The 18,523-nt window shown below is 50.8% G+C and overlaps 2 protein-coding genes across 2 annotated transcripts in view; one reads left to right on the top strand and one right to left on the bottom strand.

Moving 5' to 3' along the window:
* TXNDC11 (thioredoxin domain containing 11) overlaps window positions 1–1,088 on the top strand; it is a 38,971-nt gene extending 37,883 nt beyond the window's left edge. The window contains exon 12 of the mRNA XM_083474216.1: window positions 134–1,088. Within this exon, the coding sequence (XP_083330342.1) occupies window positions 134–785 (652 nt within the window). The 3' untranslated portion in view covers window positions 786–1,088. The remainder of the gene's footprint in view (window positions 1–133) is intronic.
* On the bottom strand, window positions 841–17,648 carry SNN (stannin). Its single transcript, XM_083474598.1, has 2 exons — window positions 17,511–17,648; window positions 841–7,764 (listed from the first exon to the last, which is right to left on the bottom strand). Exon 2 carries the CDS (start codon window positions 7,671–7,673, stop codon window positions 7,410–7,412), a length of 264 nt encoding a protein of 87 aa, XP_083330724.1. The 5' UTR covers window positions 7,674–7,764; window positions 17,511–17,648; the 3' UTR covers window positions 841–7,409.
* Window positions 17,649–18,523: the final 875 nt, after the last annotated feature.

Here is an 18,523-nt window from a genome sequence, read left to right as displayed (position 1 = left end):
CACAGCAGCACACGAGTTCCCAGAGCCTAATTTTTAAACTGGAAGTGCCACAGATGGAACCTGGTGTTCAAACCACGTGTGCCCCTTTCCTCGTAGCAGATCTCACCCATTTCTCTTTATCAACTTTTCCCAGGAAGGAGCAAAGTGTGAAGTTCCCTGCGGAATTCCCGGTCACCCTTCCCAACCTCCTCAAATTCATCCTCTGCCACTCCAGCCAGCCTTCCCCTGCGTCCGGTCCGGAGCCCTGCCACAAAGGTTGCCTTCGGCGGGAGGCGATGCTCCAGCAAGGCCACATCTCCCACTTGCAGAGGGAGGTGGAGAAGCTGAGAGCAGAGATCCAGGCCCTCCACCAGGCGCAGGCTCAGCTCCAGGGCCAGCTCTCCGAAGCCAGGAGGGAGGGGCAGAGGCTCCAGCAGGAGACGCGCTTCCTGAGGAAGCAGCACGGGGCCCTGCAGAGCCAGCGCGAACATTTGCAGGGGCTGTACGAGCAGAAGACCCGGGAGCTGGAAGACATGGCGGAGAAGCTGCAAGAGCTGGCTGACGCTTCTGAAAACCTCCTCACCGAGAACACGCTACTCAAAGTGCTGGTGGCTTCGGTGGAGAGAGAACTGGGGACCAAAACCGAGCCGGAGTTCAGCCTTCCCAAGGAGGAGGAGGAGGAGGTGGAAGAAGCTGGCTTGGCTGCTGAACCAGCTCCAGACACTTTCCACAAAGCAGAGCAGAACGCCAACACGATCGAGGGCAGAATAGCTCCTGAGCACAGCAAAGAAAACTGGACAGAATAGCTTTTGTAAAGCAAGAGACACACACACACACAGAGGGAACCCCACGCAAATCAAGTTTAGTCTCAGCTGAGAACATCTTTATGGAAACTTTATTGAAATTTCATTGTAAAGACTTTTGTGGGGGGTGGGGGGCTGGACTAAATAAAAATCAAAGGATATTTTTATAATGAGTCACTGAACCAGATAGACGAAGCCTGCGATGTTGACAACAGTCTGGGGACTGACTCTTTGCACTTTACAATTGCACTAATTTGATAGCTTTTGTATCAATTTAACCTAAATTAAAACGATTTGGTTGGAGGATGGCAGTGTAAAAGCTCCTCTTCTTCTCCCTGCTGTTCTTGGTTACAAGCCAGAGCCCCTTTTGGCTGCCTCAGGTTTAAAATTAATTTTGATTTATGCTTCCTGGGTAATTTCCAAATTGGTCGCCTTCGCTACTTTTGTTTGTAGAATCGACTGGATTGAAAAAGTGCATGCAATTCCCCCATTCACTGCAAATTCAACTTTACAAAAAAAAGGGGGGGAGGCATCCCACAGTCCCTTTTATGAGCTTTTGGATTTGATAATTTTACTGACGTTTAAAACAAAAACACAATTGCCCTTAATACACAGTCCACTGAGATCTTGAAAAATAAAAGGTAGAAAAGAAAACTAGCTTAACCTCCTCCTCAAAACTTGTTTTCTGGTTTGGAGATGTTAGCAACTTCCAGATCATTTGGGGAGGAGGGTTCTTACAACTTGTGCTGCTCTAAATTTCTTGTTGCTTGACTCACAGACCCGGTATAAAAGCAGTGGTTTTCTGGGCAACCCTGGGTTTTGGGAACTGAGCTGCAAAGCTCCAAGCATAAATACGATCCCAAAGTTGATGGAGCCTTCTTTCTCCCTGCTTACCAGGACCTGTGCATATATGTTAATGCTCCCTTGCAGAAGACCCTAAGTCACATTTGCAGCCTGAAGGAGTGGCGATGGCCACAGCCTTATACAGTCGTACCCTAGAAGTCGAACAGAATCCGTTCCGGAAGTCCATTCAACTTAGAAAACATTTGAAAACCAAAGCGCGGCTTCTGATTGGCTGCAGGAAGCTCCTGCAGCCAATCGGAAGCCCCGTCGGATGTTTGGCTTCCAAAAATAGTTCACAAACCAGAAGTGTCACTTCCGGGTTTGCAACATTTGGGAGGCAAAGTGTTCGGGAACTAACCTGTTTGACTTCCAAGGTATGACTGTGGCTTTAAAGGGGGGGACAAGACAAGTGCATGGAGAGAAGGCAGTGGCTATTGGTCATGGCTGCTAAATGGCACCAGCAGAGACCAGTTGTTGGGGGGCAACGAGGGGAAAGGGGTGTCTGCGCTCTGCTTGTGAGATTTCTTGTGGACACCCGATGGGGCCATTCTTGGGGACAGGAATCTGGATTAAATGGACCTTTAGCGTCTTGAAGCAGGGCTGCCTTTGCACTTTCTTTGGCATTTTTCTATATTGGGGGGTATTAGCTTCCTCCAGCTGTTCACAAAAATGTCAAAGTACAAATTAAAAGAGGCAACAAAGCAGATGGGATGCCAGCAGCAGGGACCAAAAGTCAGCTCCAGGACAAACACATACCTAAAACATCTGGGCAAGTAATTCTGAGAAGTTCTCAGGTACAGGACTGAAGAGGGTGCAAGCCAGTGGTGGTACAGTGGTTAGAGTGTTGGACTGTGACCTGGGAGACCAGGGTTTGAATCCCCACTCGGCCAGGAAGCTCGCTGGGCGAAACCTTGGACCACCCCCTCTCAGCCTGACCTGCCTCACAGGGTTGTTGTGGGGAATTAAGTGAGGAGCAGAAGAGCTATGGAGGACCACCCCGAGCTCCGTGGAGAAAAAGGGATATAAATGCAACAAATAAGAACTAAAACAAATGTCCAGCCATGCCCCCGGTCGACAGAGGGGCCTGCATTTTAGGGCCTCTGCTGCCAATCTCAATGGGCGTGACTGCCCCATGGCTCCAAGATGACTTGGGAAAAAGAGACACAGTCAAAAGCATCTTCCAGCAGCCCTTCCCATGTTCTACTGGTCTGTCTAGCTTGACTTCCCAAGGCTTCGGGTACAGAAAGTCCCAATTCCCTTACGCAAGGTCCTCCTTCATTAAAAGCAGGGGTGTGTGAATCAGGAACTCTCTCTGCAAGGCTTCCCACAGACCCACCAGGTCTGCATTAAACAGTCAAAACTGAATTTCTGTTGCATTTTTTTATATATATTTCTTGCATTGTATTGCACCACGGTTTAAATTCAATGGAACGTCAGCTGTAATGCAATAAAATACGGTGCAAGAAATAAAAGGACTAATACAATTAGGAAAACATCTAGTGCAGCGCACTGCAATTGCTGCAACAGGCAAGAAAATCATTAAGCGGTCCACCAAAACCAGCAGTTTTCAAGTGGTTCTGGGGGGGGGGTGGAGTTTTGGAAACCCTGTACTAGTGAGCACAAAATGTCACCAGAGCTGGGTCCTGCCTTGTTACTCTTCTACATAGAATTGTGGCATTTGAAGGGACCCCAAGGGTCATCCAGTCCAACCCCTCTGCAATGCAGGAATCTTTTGCCCAATGTGGGGCTCGAACCCACAACCCAGATATTAAGAGTCTCATGCTCTACCACCTTTGCAGTGTCAGCTGAGCAGCGCTCGCTTCCACTAATCCTACAGTGTGGCATCAGCTGTGCATTGGACTCGCAGAATACACACCTGTTGAGCAATGATTGATCTGGGCAGGGAGGACAAAGGAGAGCCGCGTTCAAGAACAGCGCCCAGATTCTACACATTTGCTCAAATGTTCAGAAGGGCAGCTGGCACACTTAGCAGAAACTGGGAGGGGATCTGGCAATGGAAGCACTCGAGAGGTTAGGAAGAGGAGGAGTTTGGATTTGATATCCCGCTTTATCACTACCCAGAGGAGTCTCAAAGTGGCTAACATTCTCCTTTCCCTTCCTCCCCCACAACACACACTCTGTGAGGTGAGTGGGGCTGAGAAACTTCAGAGAAGTGTGACTGGCCCAAGGTCACCCAGCAGCTGCATGTGGAGGAGCGGGGAAGCGAACCCGGTTCACCAGATTACGAGTCCACCGCTCTGAACCACTACACCACACTGGCTCAAGAACACAAGAGCCTGCTGGATCAGGCCAATGGCCCAAATAAGCCCAGCATCCTGTTGTCACAGTGGCCAAGCAGATGCCTGCAAGGAGGACCCAAGCGCAAGAGCACTCTTCTGTGGTTCCCCAGCAGCTGGCATTCAGAAGCATTACAGTCATACCTCAGGTTACAGACGCTTCAGGTTGCTTTTTTTTCGGGTTACGGACCCGCCAGAACCCGGAAGTACCGGAATGGGTTACTTCCGGGTTTCGGCTGTCGCGCATGCGCAGAAGAGCTAAATCAAGCTTTGCGCGTGTGCAGAAGTGCCGAATCACAACGTGCGCGTGCACAGACGTGCCGCTGCGGGTTGCAAACGTGCATCCCGCACGGATCACGTTCACAACCCGAGCATCCACTATACTACTCTCGGTTAGCTTGACCCAGGCGAGAAGCAGCTAAGAGAGTCCTATGAATGAGGGAATAGTGCAGGCCTGCTGAAAATGAGGCTGTTGGCCTCTGCTTGAGCCACTTTGGATCACACCCTGGGTTGCCCAAGCACCTGTTGCCTAAAATCAGAGGAGCTGGTCCAGGAAGGGCCGTCCCCCACCCTTGCTTGCCTATTCTCCTTCTCCACGACATGCCTTTCCTACTGCTAAGCAACACAGCTGGCAACAAATTCTAGAAGGGGAACAAAAGCAGGTGGAGTCAACTGGACCAAAAGGATAGAGGACTACATAACTCAAGATGGCAGCCTGGGAGCTCCAGGAAGGGCTGATAAGAGTGGAGAGCTGTTGCCAGTCTCTCTGCAGACCAGAGACCAGAAACCAGGAGCCCCATGGGGAAAAGGGTGGCACTTGGCTAGAAGCTGATAGCACGATTATTTGGGTGCAGCAGTAGCCAAAAGACTCTGTAGTGAGCACCGCAACAGGCCTTTGCAGCTGGCTCCCCTACTGCAGCCTGCTCCAGCCTTGCGTTTTCCTCCCTGGTGAGCGAAAAGTCACCTTCGTTTCCAAGGAAGTTTAAGCGGGGAGGTTAACAAGAGGCCTGCAAATCTCCCTCTGCTATCAAGTGTGGGGTGCCAGCTGCCACTCCCCTCTAGGACCTGCCTTCTGCTGTCTACAACACACAAGTTTCCCAGCAAGTAAACAGAGCTGCAAATCTGTCCGGGGTGTATAGGACGGTGGGGAAGAGCTCTGTGCTGGGTTCTCAGAAATGGCTCCTCCTAACCCCATGGGCCAGTAGCCTTTGTCTGCCACCTTGGGCACTGTGCAATACTGCTGGCCCTCCTCAGCTTCCAAGAGAACTACAGGCAGGGGAACAGCAGGGCCCTGGCAGGTGCGAGGTTAATGGGCCATGCCCCTCTCTGTTCCTCTTTCGGCCTGGCCTGGCGATTCGAGTTACAGCAAAAGGGCTTGAGAGGGGAAGTTTACGAAAAGTAGGGGGGTGAGCTGATTTTGCAGAGCCTCACTGATGATGAGGGGGCTTTCCCAGAAAAATAAATCAGTTAAATTTTTCGGTGCAAATTAGTCTAAATTTACACACACAGTCATTTGCATTTTGAGAATTCAGAGAAGTTTCTGGTGCCCTCGAACAACGGTAGCTAACATGGTGCCCTTAATATGTTGCTAGACTCCAGCTCCCTTCGTCTCAGCCAACCGACAATGGGGGCTGCAGATGGTTGGAGCCAAGGTCCAAAACCCGAGGGAACCACTTTGTCCATCTCTGCCTTTTAATTGCTTAATGAGCTTTTGAAGAAAAATACCGGATGGTTTACAGGGAAATGTTCTGCCCCACTCCAGTCTTGCTTGAAAAAATAAAATAAGGGAGGGGGAGAAAGAGACTGTCTTCTACCACGAAACCTTACCAAAGAAACACAACTGGGGTCTTATGGAAACCGGCAAAGATGAAAGAAACATAAACGAAGGATGGGACGTCTGCTCTGTCAAGTTATTTACAGGAGCCCTGTCATTTTAAGAAAGCAAACAGCATTTTTATTTACAAAATACACAGATCCCGAGCTCTATACAGCTGAGCGAAAAGTCATGTGGATCTTGATAAAACAAGAGGTTGTCTACAAGTGTCCTGGCAGCCAGGAGTGCATGTAAACCATCAGTGCACCAGGAGATAAATTAGGGACTAGTTACATGAGAACAGCTTTTAAAAGTGGGAGCCTCAGCAAGGGGCGAGGAAGCATTTCTTCACTCACATGCTTACTACCAAAGCAGGCCTGCTCAGCCACCAACCACCAAGTCCACCAGCAGCCTTCCGACTATGTACCCATACTTTTTTTGGGGGGTGGGGAGGAGAAAACACAGCTGTCATTAGCTGCTTGCTTCGGACTTGGTTAGACGTGGCAGCTTCCTCACAGCCACTACGCTTGCAGAGCACTCGACATCACTACGATCGCTCACAGCGTCACCAAAAAGCACATTTCTTTCCTTGCACCTTTTTGCTTTGGCTCCCTACTTAAAAACACATTTTTTTAAAAAAATCAACCTGCATTCCAGGAGTTTTTGAGCAGCCCCCAACTCCAGAGAAAATCCGCTCCCTGCTTCAACAACAGCTGCAACAAGCTACTATGACTCGGAAGGATTGCTCGCCAACGGACAAGCGGGCGATTCAGAGGACAGCCTCTTCGACCCTCAAGGTCCCATTCTAGTAACTAAAGGAGACACCTTTTTCCTATCCCACCTACCCGAAAAGGCCTTGAAGGAAATAACTGAGCAAGAGATCCTGCCTGCCATGGAGAACAACACTTCCTTATTTGCACTGGGGAAAAACATGGCATCTAGCAAGATCCCACCAGGAGCCAGGAAGGAGGCGATGAAGCAGCCTTGCATCACCAAAAGCAGCTTCCGATCAAGGAAGACTGTTGAGAGTGGAAGGTGGGGTGGGCTGGGGGGAGGGAAGCAGGCTTGGAAAAGAAAAATTGGGCCTTAATGGATTGTTGATGTTCTAGCATATAGATTTTTTTTGAAGGAAATTGAAGCATTAAAAAAAAAACTAAAAACACAGCTGCAACAGCCCCCTCCCCAAAAAACGAAGCAAGTGTAAAAGAACCCCCCCCCCGCTCCCCCCCCCCAGTTTGGCTTTGGAGAAATCCCATCGGTGGCCATGCGTCTTCCCAAAATCCAGGAATGCTGCTCTTCTGTGCCCCCACCCCGGCAAAAGCGCATCCGTCCCGCGTGGAGGCTGCTTATGTACACGGCCAGTTCACAGTTGAAGTTCACATTATGTCAGTAGCTCCGTTCTGAAGAGGCTCAGTGGAATAATTCAAGTAACAGGCCGAGTGTTGCCATTCTCCTTTCCCGACGCCGCACCCCCCCGTGTCCCCCAACTGTCCATTGCCGGCAATGGACCTTGTGCCAAAAAAGGAGGCGATGCTCAAGGGCCGGAAGGGAAATCGTCCTCAGTGCATACATAGCCACAGGACAAACCTCTCGTTCCGGGAGGGCGAGGTTTGCTTCACAGTACCGGTTCTCCAAACCCGGCCACGCGGACCCCCCCTTTCCCCAGACAGCCAGTTAGCTGTGAGCCTCGGTGCCGTTGGGGGTCAGCTTGGTTTTCCTCTCCATGCCCGGCCCGCGGGCAGAATACTGCACCAGGAGGAAGGGCTCTTTGGTCTCTCCCTCGCCCACGATGCTCTCCTCGTCCTCCGACTGGCTGATTCTCTGCAGGCGCAGGTAACACCAGCAGCCCAGAATCAGGGCGCCCAGAGCAGCAATAGCGATCAGGATGACGATGACCGTCACCACCCCGGTGGTCGGGCTGTGGTCCATGATCGACATGGCTGCCTCCTGACGACGACTGGCCACAGGCTGCCGGTTTATCCGTTTGGAGCCGGTCAGTCGGAAGAGGCGTTCAGCTGCTCCTTAGCTCCTGGAATAGAAGGAGAACAGATTTCAAGTCTTGTTTTCCGATTGATTAATTCCTTACTTGCTACACACAAAGAGGGTCCCAAGCAGTGCTAGAAACTCAAGATATATAAGCAAGGCGCTAATTAAGTTGGAGGTGTTAAAACACACTATAATCGGGGTCTTGGCCCCGGAGGCCTTGGGCTACGGGCTGCAGCTTGGTGATAAGCGCTGCTGCTTTTGTGGCAGAAGGTGACAGCTGTAATTCCCGATATCTCCTGGCAGGGCTGCGAAGGAGCTATTTGGAGCCTAACATTTGGAGGAATAGTTTCTGCCACTGCATCCAACCCCCAGAAACGCAGGACTCTTTCACCCAATGTGAGGCTTGAACCCACGACCCTAAGAGTCTCATGCTTTATCGGCTGACGTTTTGGAATCCAACCCCCATCAGCCCCCAACAGAACAGCCTATCATGAGGGATGATGGGAGCTGTCGTCCAACCTAAGAGGTAAAAGACCCCTGGACAGTTAAGTCTAGTCAAAGGCAACTGTGGGGTTGCGGCGCTCATCTCGCTTTCAGGCAAGGGAACCGGCGTTTGTCCACAGACAGCTTTCTGGGTCATGTGGCCAGCATGGCTAAACCACTACTGGTGCACAGTGACAAGTACCAGAGTGCACAGAAACACCGTTTACCTTCCCGCCGGAGCGGTACCTATTTATCTACTTGCACTTTGATGTGCTTTTGAATTGCTAGGTTGGCAGGAGCAGGGACCAAGCAACGGGAGCTCACCCTGTCAGCGGATTCGAACCACCGACCTTCTGATCGGCAAACCCTAGGCTCTGTGGTTTAGACCACAACGCCACCCATGTCCCTGCTGTCCAACGTACTCTCTGTCCAGGCAAGCTGGAGGCATCATCACAGCTGAAGGACAAATTCCATTCAGGCAGAAACTCTCAAGGATGCAAGGCTGAGAGGACAAGGGGGTGTGGCCTGGAGAAAGGGATGTGGCCTGGGAAGAGTGCTGTCAGCTCGGCAGAGGGCCTTGGGGCAGGACCTGAATTTCGTCCACCATTGCCCTACTGGGGGGGGGGGGGGAGAGGGAACCATCCAACCCAGACCAATGTGCTTTATACCTAAAAGTCTCTACAAGGAGATGTAGACCTTAGCGGAGCTAAGATGCTGCCCATTCATTTGCTAAGGCGCAGGTGGGTCCCAAGGGGCTTATCCTGACTCAACCGCAGTATCGCTGTCAGCTCACCACCCAGCCCTGTTCCTGCTGGTCTTTTGTCAGTCGTTCCAAGATCTCAGGTTTGCTTTTTATAGCTATTCCAAGCAATTACCAGAGGATGCTTGAAACCTTGCCAGCATCCTCCACGCTCTCTGAGCATCGGGTGTCAAAACTGTGGAGTTCAGATGCTCAAGGCGGTCCTACGGAGACCCACAAGTTTCCGGAGGCATAAACCAAACTCCATCCATGCACTTGCCTGTGTCTGAAGTGCCCTGCCTCTCTTACACCCTTTTCAACCCGAGGGCCACATCCCATCCGGGCAGCCTCCCGAGGGCCACATACCAAGTTCTTATGAAAATTCACCAGAGTTTTGAGTGTGAATTTCTTACGCATTCACACCTGCATTTTATTTTCACTACCACATACATTTTTTTTTAGCAACATGTTACTGCGGTATACGCACTTTGCACGTTACTTGGCTAGAGAACGGCATTGCAAAACTCTTGAGAAGCGCAAATCTGGAAGGGCAGCGGGTGTTTTGGCTCCCGTACCATTTCAGAAAATTCAAGTTATAAAATTAAACATGAAATTGAGAAAACGAGTAAGAGGAAACTGGATGGATTCAGGACAGATAAGTATGTCGTTCTTCGCACAGCACATAGTTAAACTATGCAATTCACTCCCTTGGGGAAGGCCACCCACTTAAAATCATAGAATTATAGTGCTGGAAGGGACCACAAGGGTCATCTAGTCCAACCCCCTGCAATACTTTAAAATGACTTTAAAAGAGGATGGGAGAAAGTCATGGAGAGAAGGCTGGAATCCTTCTTGGCTTTGCTCCACAGGCAGCAAAGCAATTGAGTATCAGCTGGTCTCCCCACAGGCAGCTGGGTGGCCACTGTGAGAATACTGGACAGGATGTGGGTCACTGATCCAGCAAGTCTGTGACCTCATGAATTAGGGAGAAGCACATTAAATGCAAACCAAGCCCAATTCCTCCCTCGCCCTGACTCACAGGACTCTCAAGGTTCTCTTCCTTACACCACAGCCAGGGAGAAAGAGGGTAGTAGTTATCCTCTGCTTCAAAGAACACAAAACCCTCAAAGCTGGCGCAACGGGTTTGGCGTCTCCACAAGCGCACGGCGCTGAGAAGGCGCCACCGGTTGGCAGCATCCATGCCAACAAAGGGAATGCCTCACCTGCTCTTGCCACACGAGGGGAGATGGTACCAGTCTGGCCTGCGGGGTGCAACCGCCTGAGGGTGCAGAGGCTTCTGGATGAGGCCCAAAGCGCCCAACTCCATCACCGGCTTCTCACAGCAGCCAGCCAGATGCCCACAGGCAGCCAGAAATCAGGACCGGCGGGCAACGGCGCTCTCCCCATTTGCAATTCCCAGCCACTGCTGTGCAGACACAAAACCTTTAAAATGTGCTTCCAGTGTTTGCAAGCTGTAATTCTGCCCTAAAAAGTATTTTAAGCCACCGACATCTTAGCTTTGCTTGAAGGAGCTTCTTATTTCAGACTTTGTCAACCTGGTGCCCCTTAGGACGGGGGAGGGGGGAAGGGGCTGTAGGTCCCCTTTGGCCAGTGATCAAAATTAGCCAGGCACATTTTGCACCAAAATGGCCACTTGCGACCAAGTCTATTGCCAATTGACCAATAGTCTACTGTGACTATTGGCCATTTGCAACCAAGCAAAGATGCCTGGGTGCTAGGATGGTGCCCCAAATCTCCACCAACCGGGGATCATTTGATCTGGACTGTTTTCATGCACTAATCCCCCAACCAGTAGAATTCTGTCAGCTGTATTTTATCTGGGCAATCAGAATGAATTTCAGGAACCAAAAATGCTTTTTTCTGTGCAGCCCAAGCAGGAGCAGTGAACAATATTAAGTTCATTGCCATCACTTGTCTTCACTTACCTGCCCTGCTCACAGTTGTGAAGAATACTCTTATGTCATGAATGGTCCTTGTCACCATTAAGAAAAAGAGGAATAGGCCAATATATATACAGTGGTACCTTGGTTTACGAACTTAATCCGTTCCAGATGTCCGTTCTTAAACCAAGGTGTGCTTTCCCATAGCAGCGGGGGACTCAATTTACAAATGGAACACACTCAACAGGAAGCGAAACATGTTCTTATTCCAAGGCAATGTTCACAAACCAAAACACTTACTTCCAGGGTTGCAGCGTTCTTAATCCAAGTTGTTCATAAACTAAGCTGTTCTTAAACCAAGGTACCACTGTACGTGGATGAGTGACTTTTCTTCTTTTAAGTTCTCAACGCTCTTAATCTAGCTCAAGTCTGTCCTCTTGAACAAGCTAGATATTTAACTGAGAATCAATCAGTCAGTCCATCATTTGAAAAATAAGACTTTAGAGCCGTCCTGCACCCAAATGGCAACTGGATGACGGAAACCTTGGTTTAAGGAGCCGTTTGGCTTCTAACACTGCCTTTGGCCTGAGTTAGTTGGGCGCTTATTGTGTCCTTACTAGCTAAATAAGGTTGTTTAGATGGGAGTTTTCAGCTGCTTAGATGGAATAACAGATGGGATCTGGGGTGGGGTGGGGTGGGGTGGGGTGCGGGGCTTGGAACGAGATCCCAACAAGTGCTGGAGGCAGGGCTGTGGTAGATAACAGGTGGTAGAGAAAGGATAGCAAACATTCTGGATTAACCATTCCGGGGTTCATTCCACAGCAGTGAGACACAAGTTAGGAGAAATCTATGGCATGGCCACACTGAAGATGGCATTAATAGTAGCCTTATCTAAAAAAAAAGGGGGGGGATCTGGCAAGTCCCCTATGAGACTTACATCATTTGGGCTTTTTGATCTAGAAAAAAATGTGACTAAAATTATGGAAATGCCAGAGGTTTATACATTTTTTAAGACCATTGTGGTTTTGACAGGCTTTTAATGTGGGATCCCTTAATCAGATCTGTCATTATCGACGCTAGCTGCTTGCCAGCTCGATTTTCCGGTGCTCCGTTTTAACGTTTCCAGAATGGCTGTTGCGCTTCACAGCCGCTGGGTGCCAGCCATTGGGGGGGGGCCTCTCTGACCCAAACTGCAGTTTCTGAACTTGAATGTGAGCATGGTTAAAAGGTGACGTCGTCGCCCTGTACAGGACTAGAACTCAGAGCCATCTGGTAGCCGAGTCAGAACAGAGAAAAGAGCTCTTTACACAGCAGTATAAGAAACTCAAGATGTATAAGCTAGGTGCCAAATGACACCTTATATCTAGGCTATGGGCACCATAATGGAATGTTTGTTCGCCGGGGGTTGGACTACACTCTACAGTTCTATGATCTCAATAGGGATGCAGGTGGTGCTGTGGTCTAAACCACTGAGCCTAGGGCTTGCCGATCAGAAGGTCGGCGGTTCGAATCCCCGCGATGGGGTGAGCTCCCGTTGCTCGGTCCCTGCTCCTGCTAACCTAGCAGTTTGAAAGTACGCCAGTGCAAGTAGATAAACAGGTACCGCTCCGGCGGGAAGGTAAATGGCGTTTCTGTGCGCTGCTCTGGTTTCGGTGTTCCGTTGTGCCAGAAGCGGCTTAGTCATGCTGGCCACATGACCCGGAAAAACTGTCTGTGGACAAACGTCGGCTCCATCAGCCAGTAAAGCAAGATGAGCGCAGCAAACCCAGAGCCATTCGTGACTGGACTTAACTGTCAGGGGTCCTTTACCTTTATGATCTCAACTACACTGCTTGACTGTAGATTGCTCTTAAAACAATTCACTTGCCTCAGTTTTAAGGAGGAGAAACACACACCGTGGAAAAGGTATTAACCATGGGCTAAGGCAGAGTTTTTTAAACTGTGGCTGTCAACCTGGTGCCCAGAAATCTCCATGTAGTTGCAATGGGAACCACGGCAGTAGCAAAAAGGCACGTGGTGAAATTCAAACAGTGTGCAGCACGTAATTGGTGGGGTCCAACAACAGAAGATGGCGGCCTATCAACAGCCCTACAACAGCCCTGTGAGGGAGGTTAAGAGGCTGTGACTGGCTCACAGTCACCCAGTGAACTTCATGCCCGAGTGGGGACTTGAACCCTGATCTCCCAGGTCCTGGTCCAACACTCTAACCACTGTACCACACTGGCTCCCTAGAGACCTTCTGCTATGGGGCAGCTCTATAAATTAAGTAGGTCAATAAATATGGGGGAAACAAAATGTCACTTAGAGAAGGATCTGAAGTATTTTCCTGGAAGCTTGAATTTGTTTTACTCCAGATCGGTTCCTTTGATGTTTTAACGTGTTGTAAACCTCTTTGGGATTTTTTTCTTTGAAATATAAAGTGGTATAGAAATGAAATTACAGTGGTGTCCCGCAAGACGAATGCCTTGCAAGACGGAAAACTTGCTAGACAAAAGAGTTTCCCGTTTTGGAGGTGCTTCACAAAACGAATCTCCTATGGGCTTGCTTCGCAAGACAATGTCTTGCAAGTTCCTGCGGGTTTTCCCCCCTCCCCCCCTTTTTCTAAGCCGCTAAACTGCTTATCAGCTGATCCGATAAGCCACTAAAAGCCGCTAATAGCGCTAATCAGCTAATCCGTCAATGGGCTTGCTTCGCAAGATGAAAAAACCGCTAGACCAGGGGTCTGCAACCCGCGGCTCCGGAGCCACATGTGGCTCTTTTACACCTTTGCCGCGGCTCTGGGGTGGATACTAGCGAGGGGAGGAGGTGCATTGTGCGCCCCAACACTCCCCACTGTGGCGGGCGCTGTACTGGCTGTGACGTCGCATGGGGGCGGTGCGTGCGTTACGATCCTGTATATATAGCATTAAGGTAAGAAACAATAAATGCAGTGTTATATTTGTTTTAAATGTTGCAATGGTTTTGCGGCTCCCAGGTTTTTTTTCTTCGGAAACGGGTCCAAGTGGCTCTTTTTGTCTTAAAGGTTGCAGACCCCTGCGCTTAGACGAAGAGAATCACAGAACGGATTCTTTTCGTCTTGCGAGGCACCACTGTAATAGCAGCAGCAATAAAGTTCGTAAAGGTGCCTAGGCATTCTGTTGTGGTGACCGTAACCTAGGTTTATGGTGCCATTTGGCGATTAGCTTAAAAATCTGAGTTTCTAACACTGCAGCCAGGTGGTTCCAGAAGCTCACTAGCTGGGCTTGAGTACAAGAGCATCTCTCCTCCTGTTGTTCCCAAGAGACTAAGAACCACGACACAACGGTGGCTGGACTCACACAACCATTAACTCTATTTTCCTGATGTTTCCCTACCTGCTAATTGCGGCATTATATCTGAGCTTGAGCAACACAGACAAAAAACCCCCAAACACTTCCAGATATACAGTGAAATATAGCACAAGTGCAGAGCTCATTTCGGTGTTAGTTGCTTCCAGGAAAAAAAAAAATAAGCAAACGACACAGAAATGAGTGCCGTATTCCACTATATTTCCAAAGCCGTGTGAAGGAAACTCGGATATAATGAGGAAATTAACAGTTGGGGAAACGAAACGGCATGTGAATGCAGCTAGTGTCAAAGTCATCTCTCTGCAATGTCGAAGTAGATTTTGCCGTCCTCTGAAGAAATCACTGCAAAAAAGAGGGAAAGAACCCTGTATCGGGTCTAGACGAAGTGCTTTTTATCCTGAGCATGTTTTGAACACCAGACTCTCCCAGGGGAAAAGCGGTTTCCCCCCATAAAAGCCAGGTAGCTGGATCTGCTCAGTCTCTCCTGGCACGGACCATAAACCTCTCCGAACCTCACCAAGTCAGGGCAGGAGAACGACTCACACAAATCACAGCGCTAGTCATCAACCCAGACAGCGGTGACACAAAGTCACAAGGCTTCTGCAAGCATGTTTTTTTGAAAAAGAGATGGAAAAGATAAGAGGCTGCAGGCCGCTCTTACTCCCAGTCGGAGGCCAGTTCATTAGGTCCACAGTGAGAGGGGTGGAAGTGGGGGTTATCCCAACAAAGCCTTCTATCAGGTGGAGGGACAACCACAGTTTAAGTCACTGCGCAACCTTTCCTCTAGATTAAGAACACAGGGATGCTGCAACTCTGCCCCAGACAACTGGTATGTGGAGGCGCACTGTCCCTAAACAATCGTAGTAAAAAAAGCCACCAATAGGAGATTGGGGACTTGGCATCTGGAAGAATTGTAGAGTTAGAAGGGACCCCTGAGGTTCATCTAGTCCAGCCCAGGAGCTGCTCGAGAGCAGAACAGGCCGTCTCAGAAACTGGCAGTCTCTTGTTCATCGAGACAATTATGCAGCGGCGCTGGATGCCAACCCATCAGGGATGCTGTAGCAGTGGGAATCCTCAGCATCTCAAAAGGGTTGGACTACAGGACCTTTGAGGTTGCTTTAATCACTTATGAGCATGGATCTAGTCCCATGCTAATTCCCTGGCTCGGAAGAGAGGGGTGGGCCGCTATTACGGGCAGAAAAAAACCACACTCACTTAAAAAGGCCCATTTTTACATCACAGCACTTCACCTCCAAGGCAGCAGAAGCTCAAGGGACTGCTCTAGAAGTCTCCTGGTCTACAGCTCAGCTCTGCTTGGCAGTCACCATGTGCGCAGAAAGCTGCTCTATGCATTGGACCGCACTGCCAATATTCAGTGCCCAGGATTCTCAGGCAGGGACTCTTCCCCAGCTGTGCCTGGAGACGCCTGAGACTCAAGGTGGGACCTTCTACATGCAGAAGAGTTGCCACCACTCAGCCACAACTCCTCCCTGAAGGGTCCTAGCTGTGTTTACAATCCAGTGTCCATTCCAGTCTGCGGGCAAAGAGGATTGCATAATCCCATTTGTGCCAAAAGCCCTTGATGGTGGAGGAGAAACCTGGCTATCTTGAGCCACACGGCAGCTCTGCGGCAAAGCAGTCCCCGGGGTCCGAAAAGCCGCCACCATAAACGATTCACGCAAACCCCATTGGCCAGAACGGAATCAAGAGGGCAGGTCATTTATCTACGCCAAGGGGAGCGTCCGGCACACCAACAGCGACGGGTAGCACCAAGCAACACACAGACCGCCCCTGCTGCCAGGGCAAGCGCTCAATGGCTCATTATGCTCGCCAACCGACAGTTAACCCAGGCTGCCAAAATTGAGCATCTCTCCCCAGCCAATGATGTTCCGCTGGCTGGAGGCATCAAAAGCTCTCTCCCCTCCCCCTGGGAAGCCCCTTTCCCCTCGCAAGCAAACCCTGGGGTATTCAGTTCAGTTTCCCCACTGCCTCCTTCAGATTCTGCAAATTCTCCAGATCCCCGGGGAAATGCAACGCACAGCCCCCTTGGCCAGAAATAAACACAGCCGGCTGCCCCCAACTCCCTATGTCTGCAGTTGTCTGCTGAAGGCATCCTGCCACCCGCTTCCTGTCCACTCCACCCCCTGCACAAATGCAACCACAGCTGTGGGGCAATGCGAACCTTTGGTGCGTGACATTTGGGGGGGCAAAACGTGCACAGACAGAGCAGGCTGTCCTTTGACAGGTTCCTCATCTCTGTCCAAACAGAGGGTCTGTTTGGTTTGGGGCGAGGGGAGCAGGGCTGTTAGAGGAGGAGGAAAAAGAAATATTCTGAGCGCAGTTGTATATTTTTCCCGGGGGAGCTGGACGCGACTGAGTAAGAGACGCGAGGAGAGTGCGCTGGCCTGGCCCCGCATGTCTTTGCATGCGCTGGGATGGCGACGTGAGCAGGGGGTGGGCTCTGCGCTCGGAGGCACATGGCGCAGAATGTGGTGGGGTGTGTGTGCGTGCATGCATGCACAGCCATGGGCAGGGCCCCCCCCCCCAAATCTTCGCCTAAAAGACCGATTTTACGAGGAGGGAGAAGAGAGGATGCCTGAAACACGCAAGTCTGGAGGGGGCTGGGATCGGGGTGGGAGTGGGGGTTGCAATTCAACCTCAGCCAACTATACCAGGCCTCTCAATTGGGTGGGTGGGGGATACAGAAGACGAGGACCCTTCCCCCTCCACACCAGGCTGCCCGAACCGCGCCCCATGCACTGGGGCTTTGCGTGCATTTTTTTTGGGGGGGGGGGTCGGCTTTGCTACGCATGCATGCAACGCAGGCGCGGCTTTTGCAACCTCAGCAGCCACCCCTCCAGCCCCTCTTTCCTTCCCCCCACCAACCAGGCTGCAGCCGCAGCAGCTCGGCTGTGCGCAGAGCCGGCCTCTTCCTTTGTTCGCGGTGGCGGAGGAGGGGCGCGGGTGGGGGAAGGGGAAAGAGGGGGGGGAAACGGGCAACCGCCCCCGCCGGATCGAGGGGTCTTGGCGCCGCACTTTCCTCCTCTGCACCCTCCGCAACTTTTCTGCAACCGCCAAGGCTCGTCTAGAGAGAGGTGGCGGCTGGTGGCGAGGGCGCTTCCCACGCCCCCTCCCCTTTAAACTGCGCCTCTCATTTTATTTTTGCAAAAGGATCTGGGGTGCGGGCCTAGCTCCCCGCCGAGGCCCCTATCCCCCACCCGCCGTATGCAAACATGCACGCACCCACCCACACATGCAAAGCAAGCACCCACACATTGCCTTCCTCCCCCCTCCCCCCGATTCCTTGCAAGCGCCCGCCTCCCCCCGCGGGGAAGCTCACCGGGAAGGCGCCCCGCGACGCCCGCCTGGCGCTGCTGCCCCTCGCTCGCTGGCGCTGTTGTTGCTGCTGCAGCCCCCCCGCCGGTGCAGCCACCATCCCGGAGCCGCCGTCGAGCGCCCCGAACTGCTGCCACCCGCGCCGGCGCCCGCTTTATATACCGCGGCGCAGCGGCCAATCGGCGGGCAGAGCTCCTGCCCGCTTAGCAACAGCTGACGGCCGAGGGGCGGGGGCGGAGCAAGCCACGCCCACTTACAGCCCCCACCTGCCTGCCTGCCCCGCCCCCAACGGCTCCCCAGCCAGGAGGGGCTCGGAGGTCTTTGGCGTTAAGGATGCAGTAATATACTCTTTGGGTTCCTCCAGTTCTCCACATTTCCAAATCGGTTTGGCGGATAACACTCTTTTTAAAGTCCCCAGGAAAAATAAATAAATCAGCTTTTCAGTGGGAATTTCACTTAATACAACGCGTTTTGTTTCTATTCTTTTGGCAGGCAGTATTGCTAGCCACGTAAAGCGATTTCCCCTGGTATTATTAATTGTCATTATTTATATCATGGCTTTTCTCACGCAAATTGAAGCAACCGAGACACAGGAAGCTAAATAAAACATATAAGCGATAATAGTTAAAAAGCAATTAAGCCTTAATAATATTAAAACAATATACAGTGGCATCTTGGTTCTCAAACTTAATCCGTTCCGGAAGTCCGTTCCAAAACCAAAGCGTTCCAAAACCAAGGCGTGCTTTCCCATAGAAAGTAATGCAAAACGGATCAATCTGTTCCAGACTTTTAAAAACAACCCCTAAAATGGCAATTTAACTCTAACGAGACCATTGATCCATAAAATGAAAGCAATAATCAATGTACTGTACTATAAAATAAATACGATAGCATTGTAGATGATAAAAATGAAAAAGAAAATCTTACCTAAACTGATGATAGTCGTTGTTCGGATGGGGGGCTTTTATCCATTTCCGCAGTCACACAATCAGTCAGAAGCAGAACTGGGTTCCACAG

Source organism: Podarcis liolepis (genome assembly GCF_965112155.1).
Source record: "Podarcis liolepis genome assembly, chromosome: 14".
Taxonomy (NCBI): domain Eukaryota; kingdom Metazoa; phylum Chordata; class Lepidosauria; order Squamata; family Lacertidae; genus Podarcis; species Podarcis liolepis.
The sequence above is the reverse complement of the archived record's forward strand: the minus strand, read 5'-3'. Positions and strand labels throughout refer to the sequence as shown.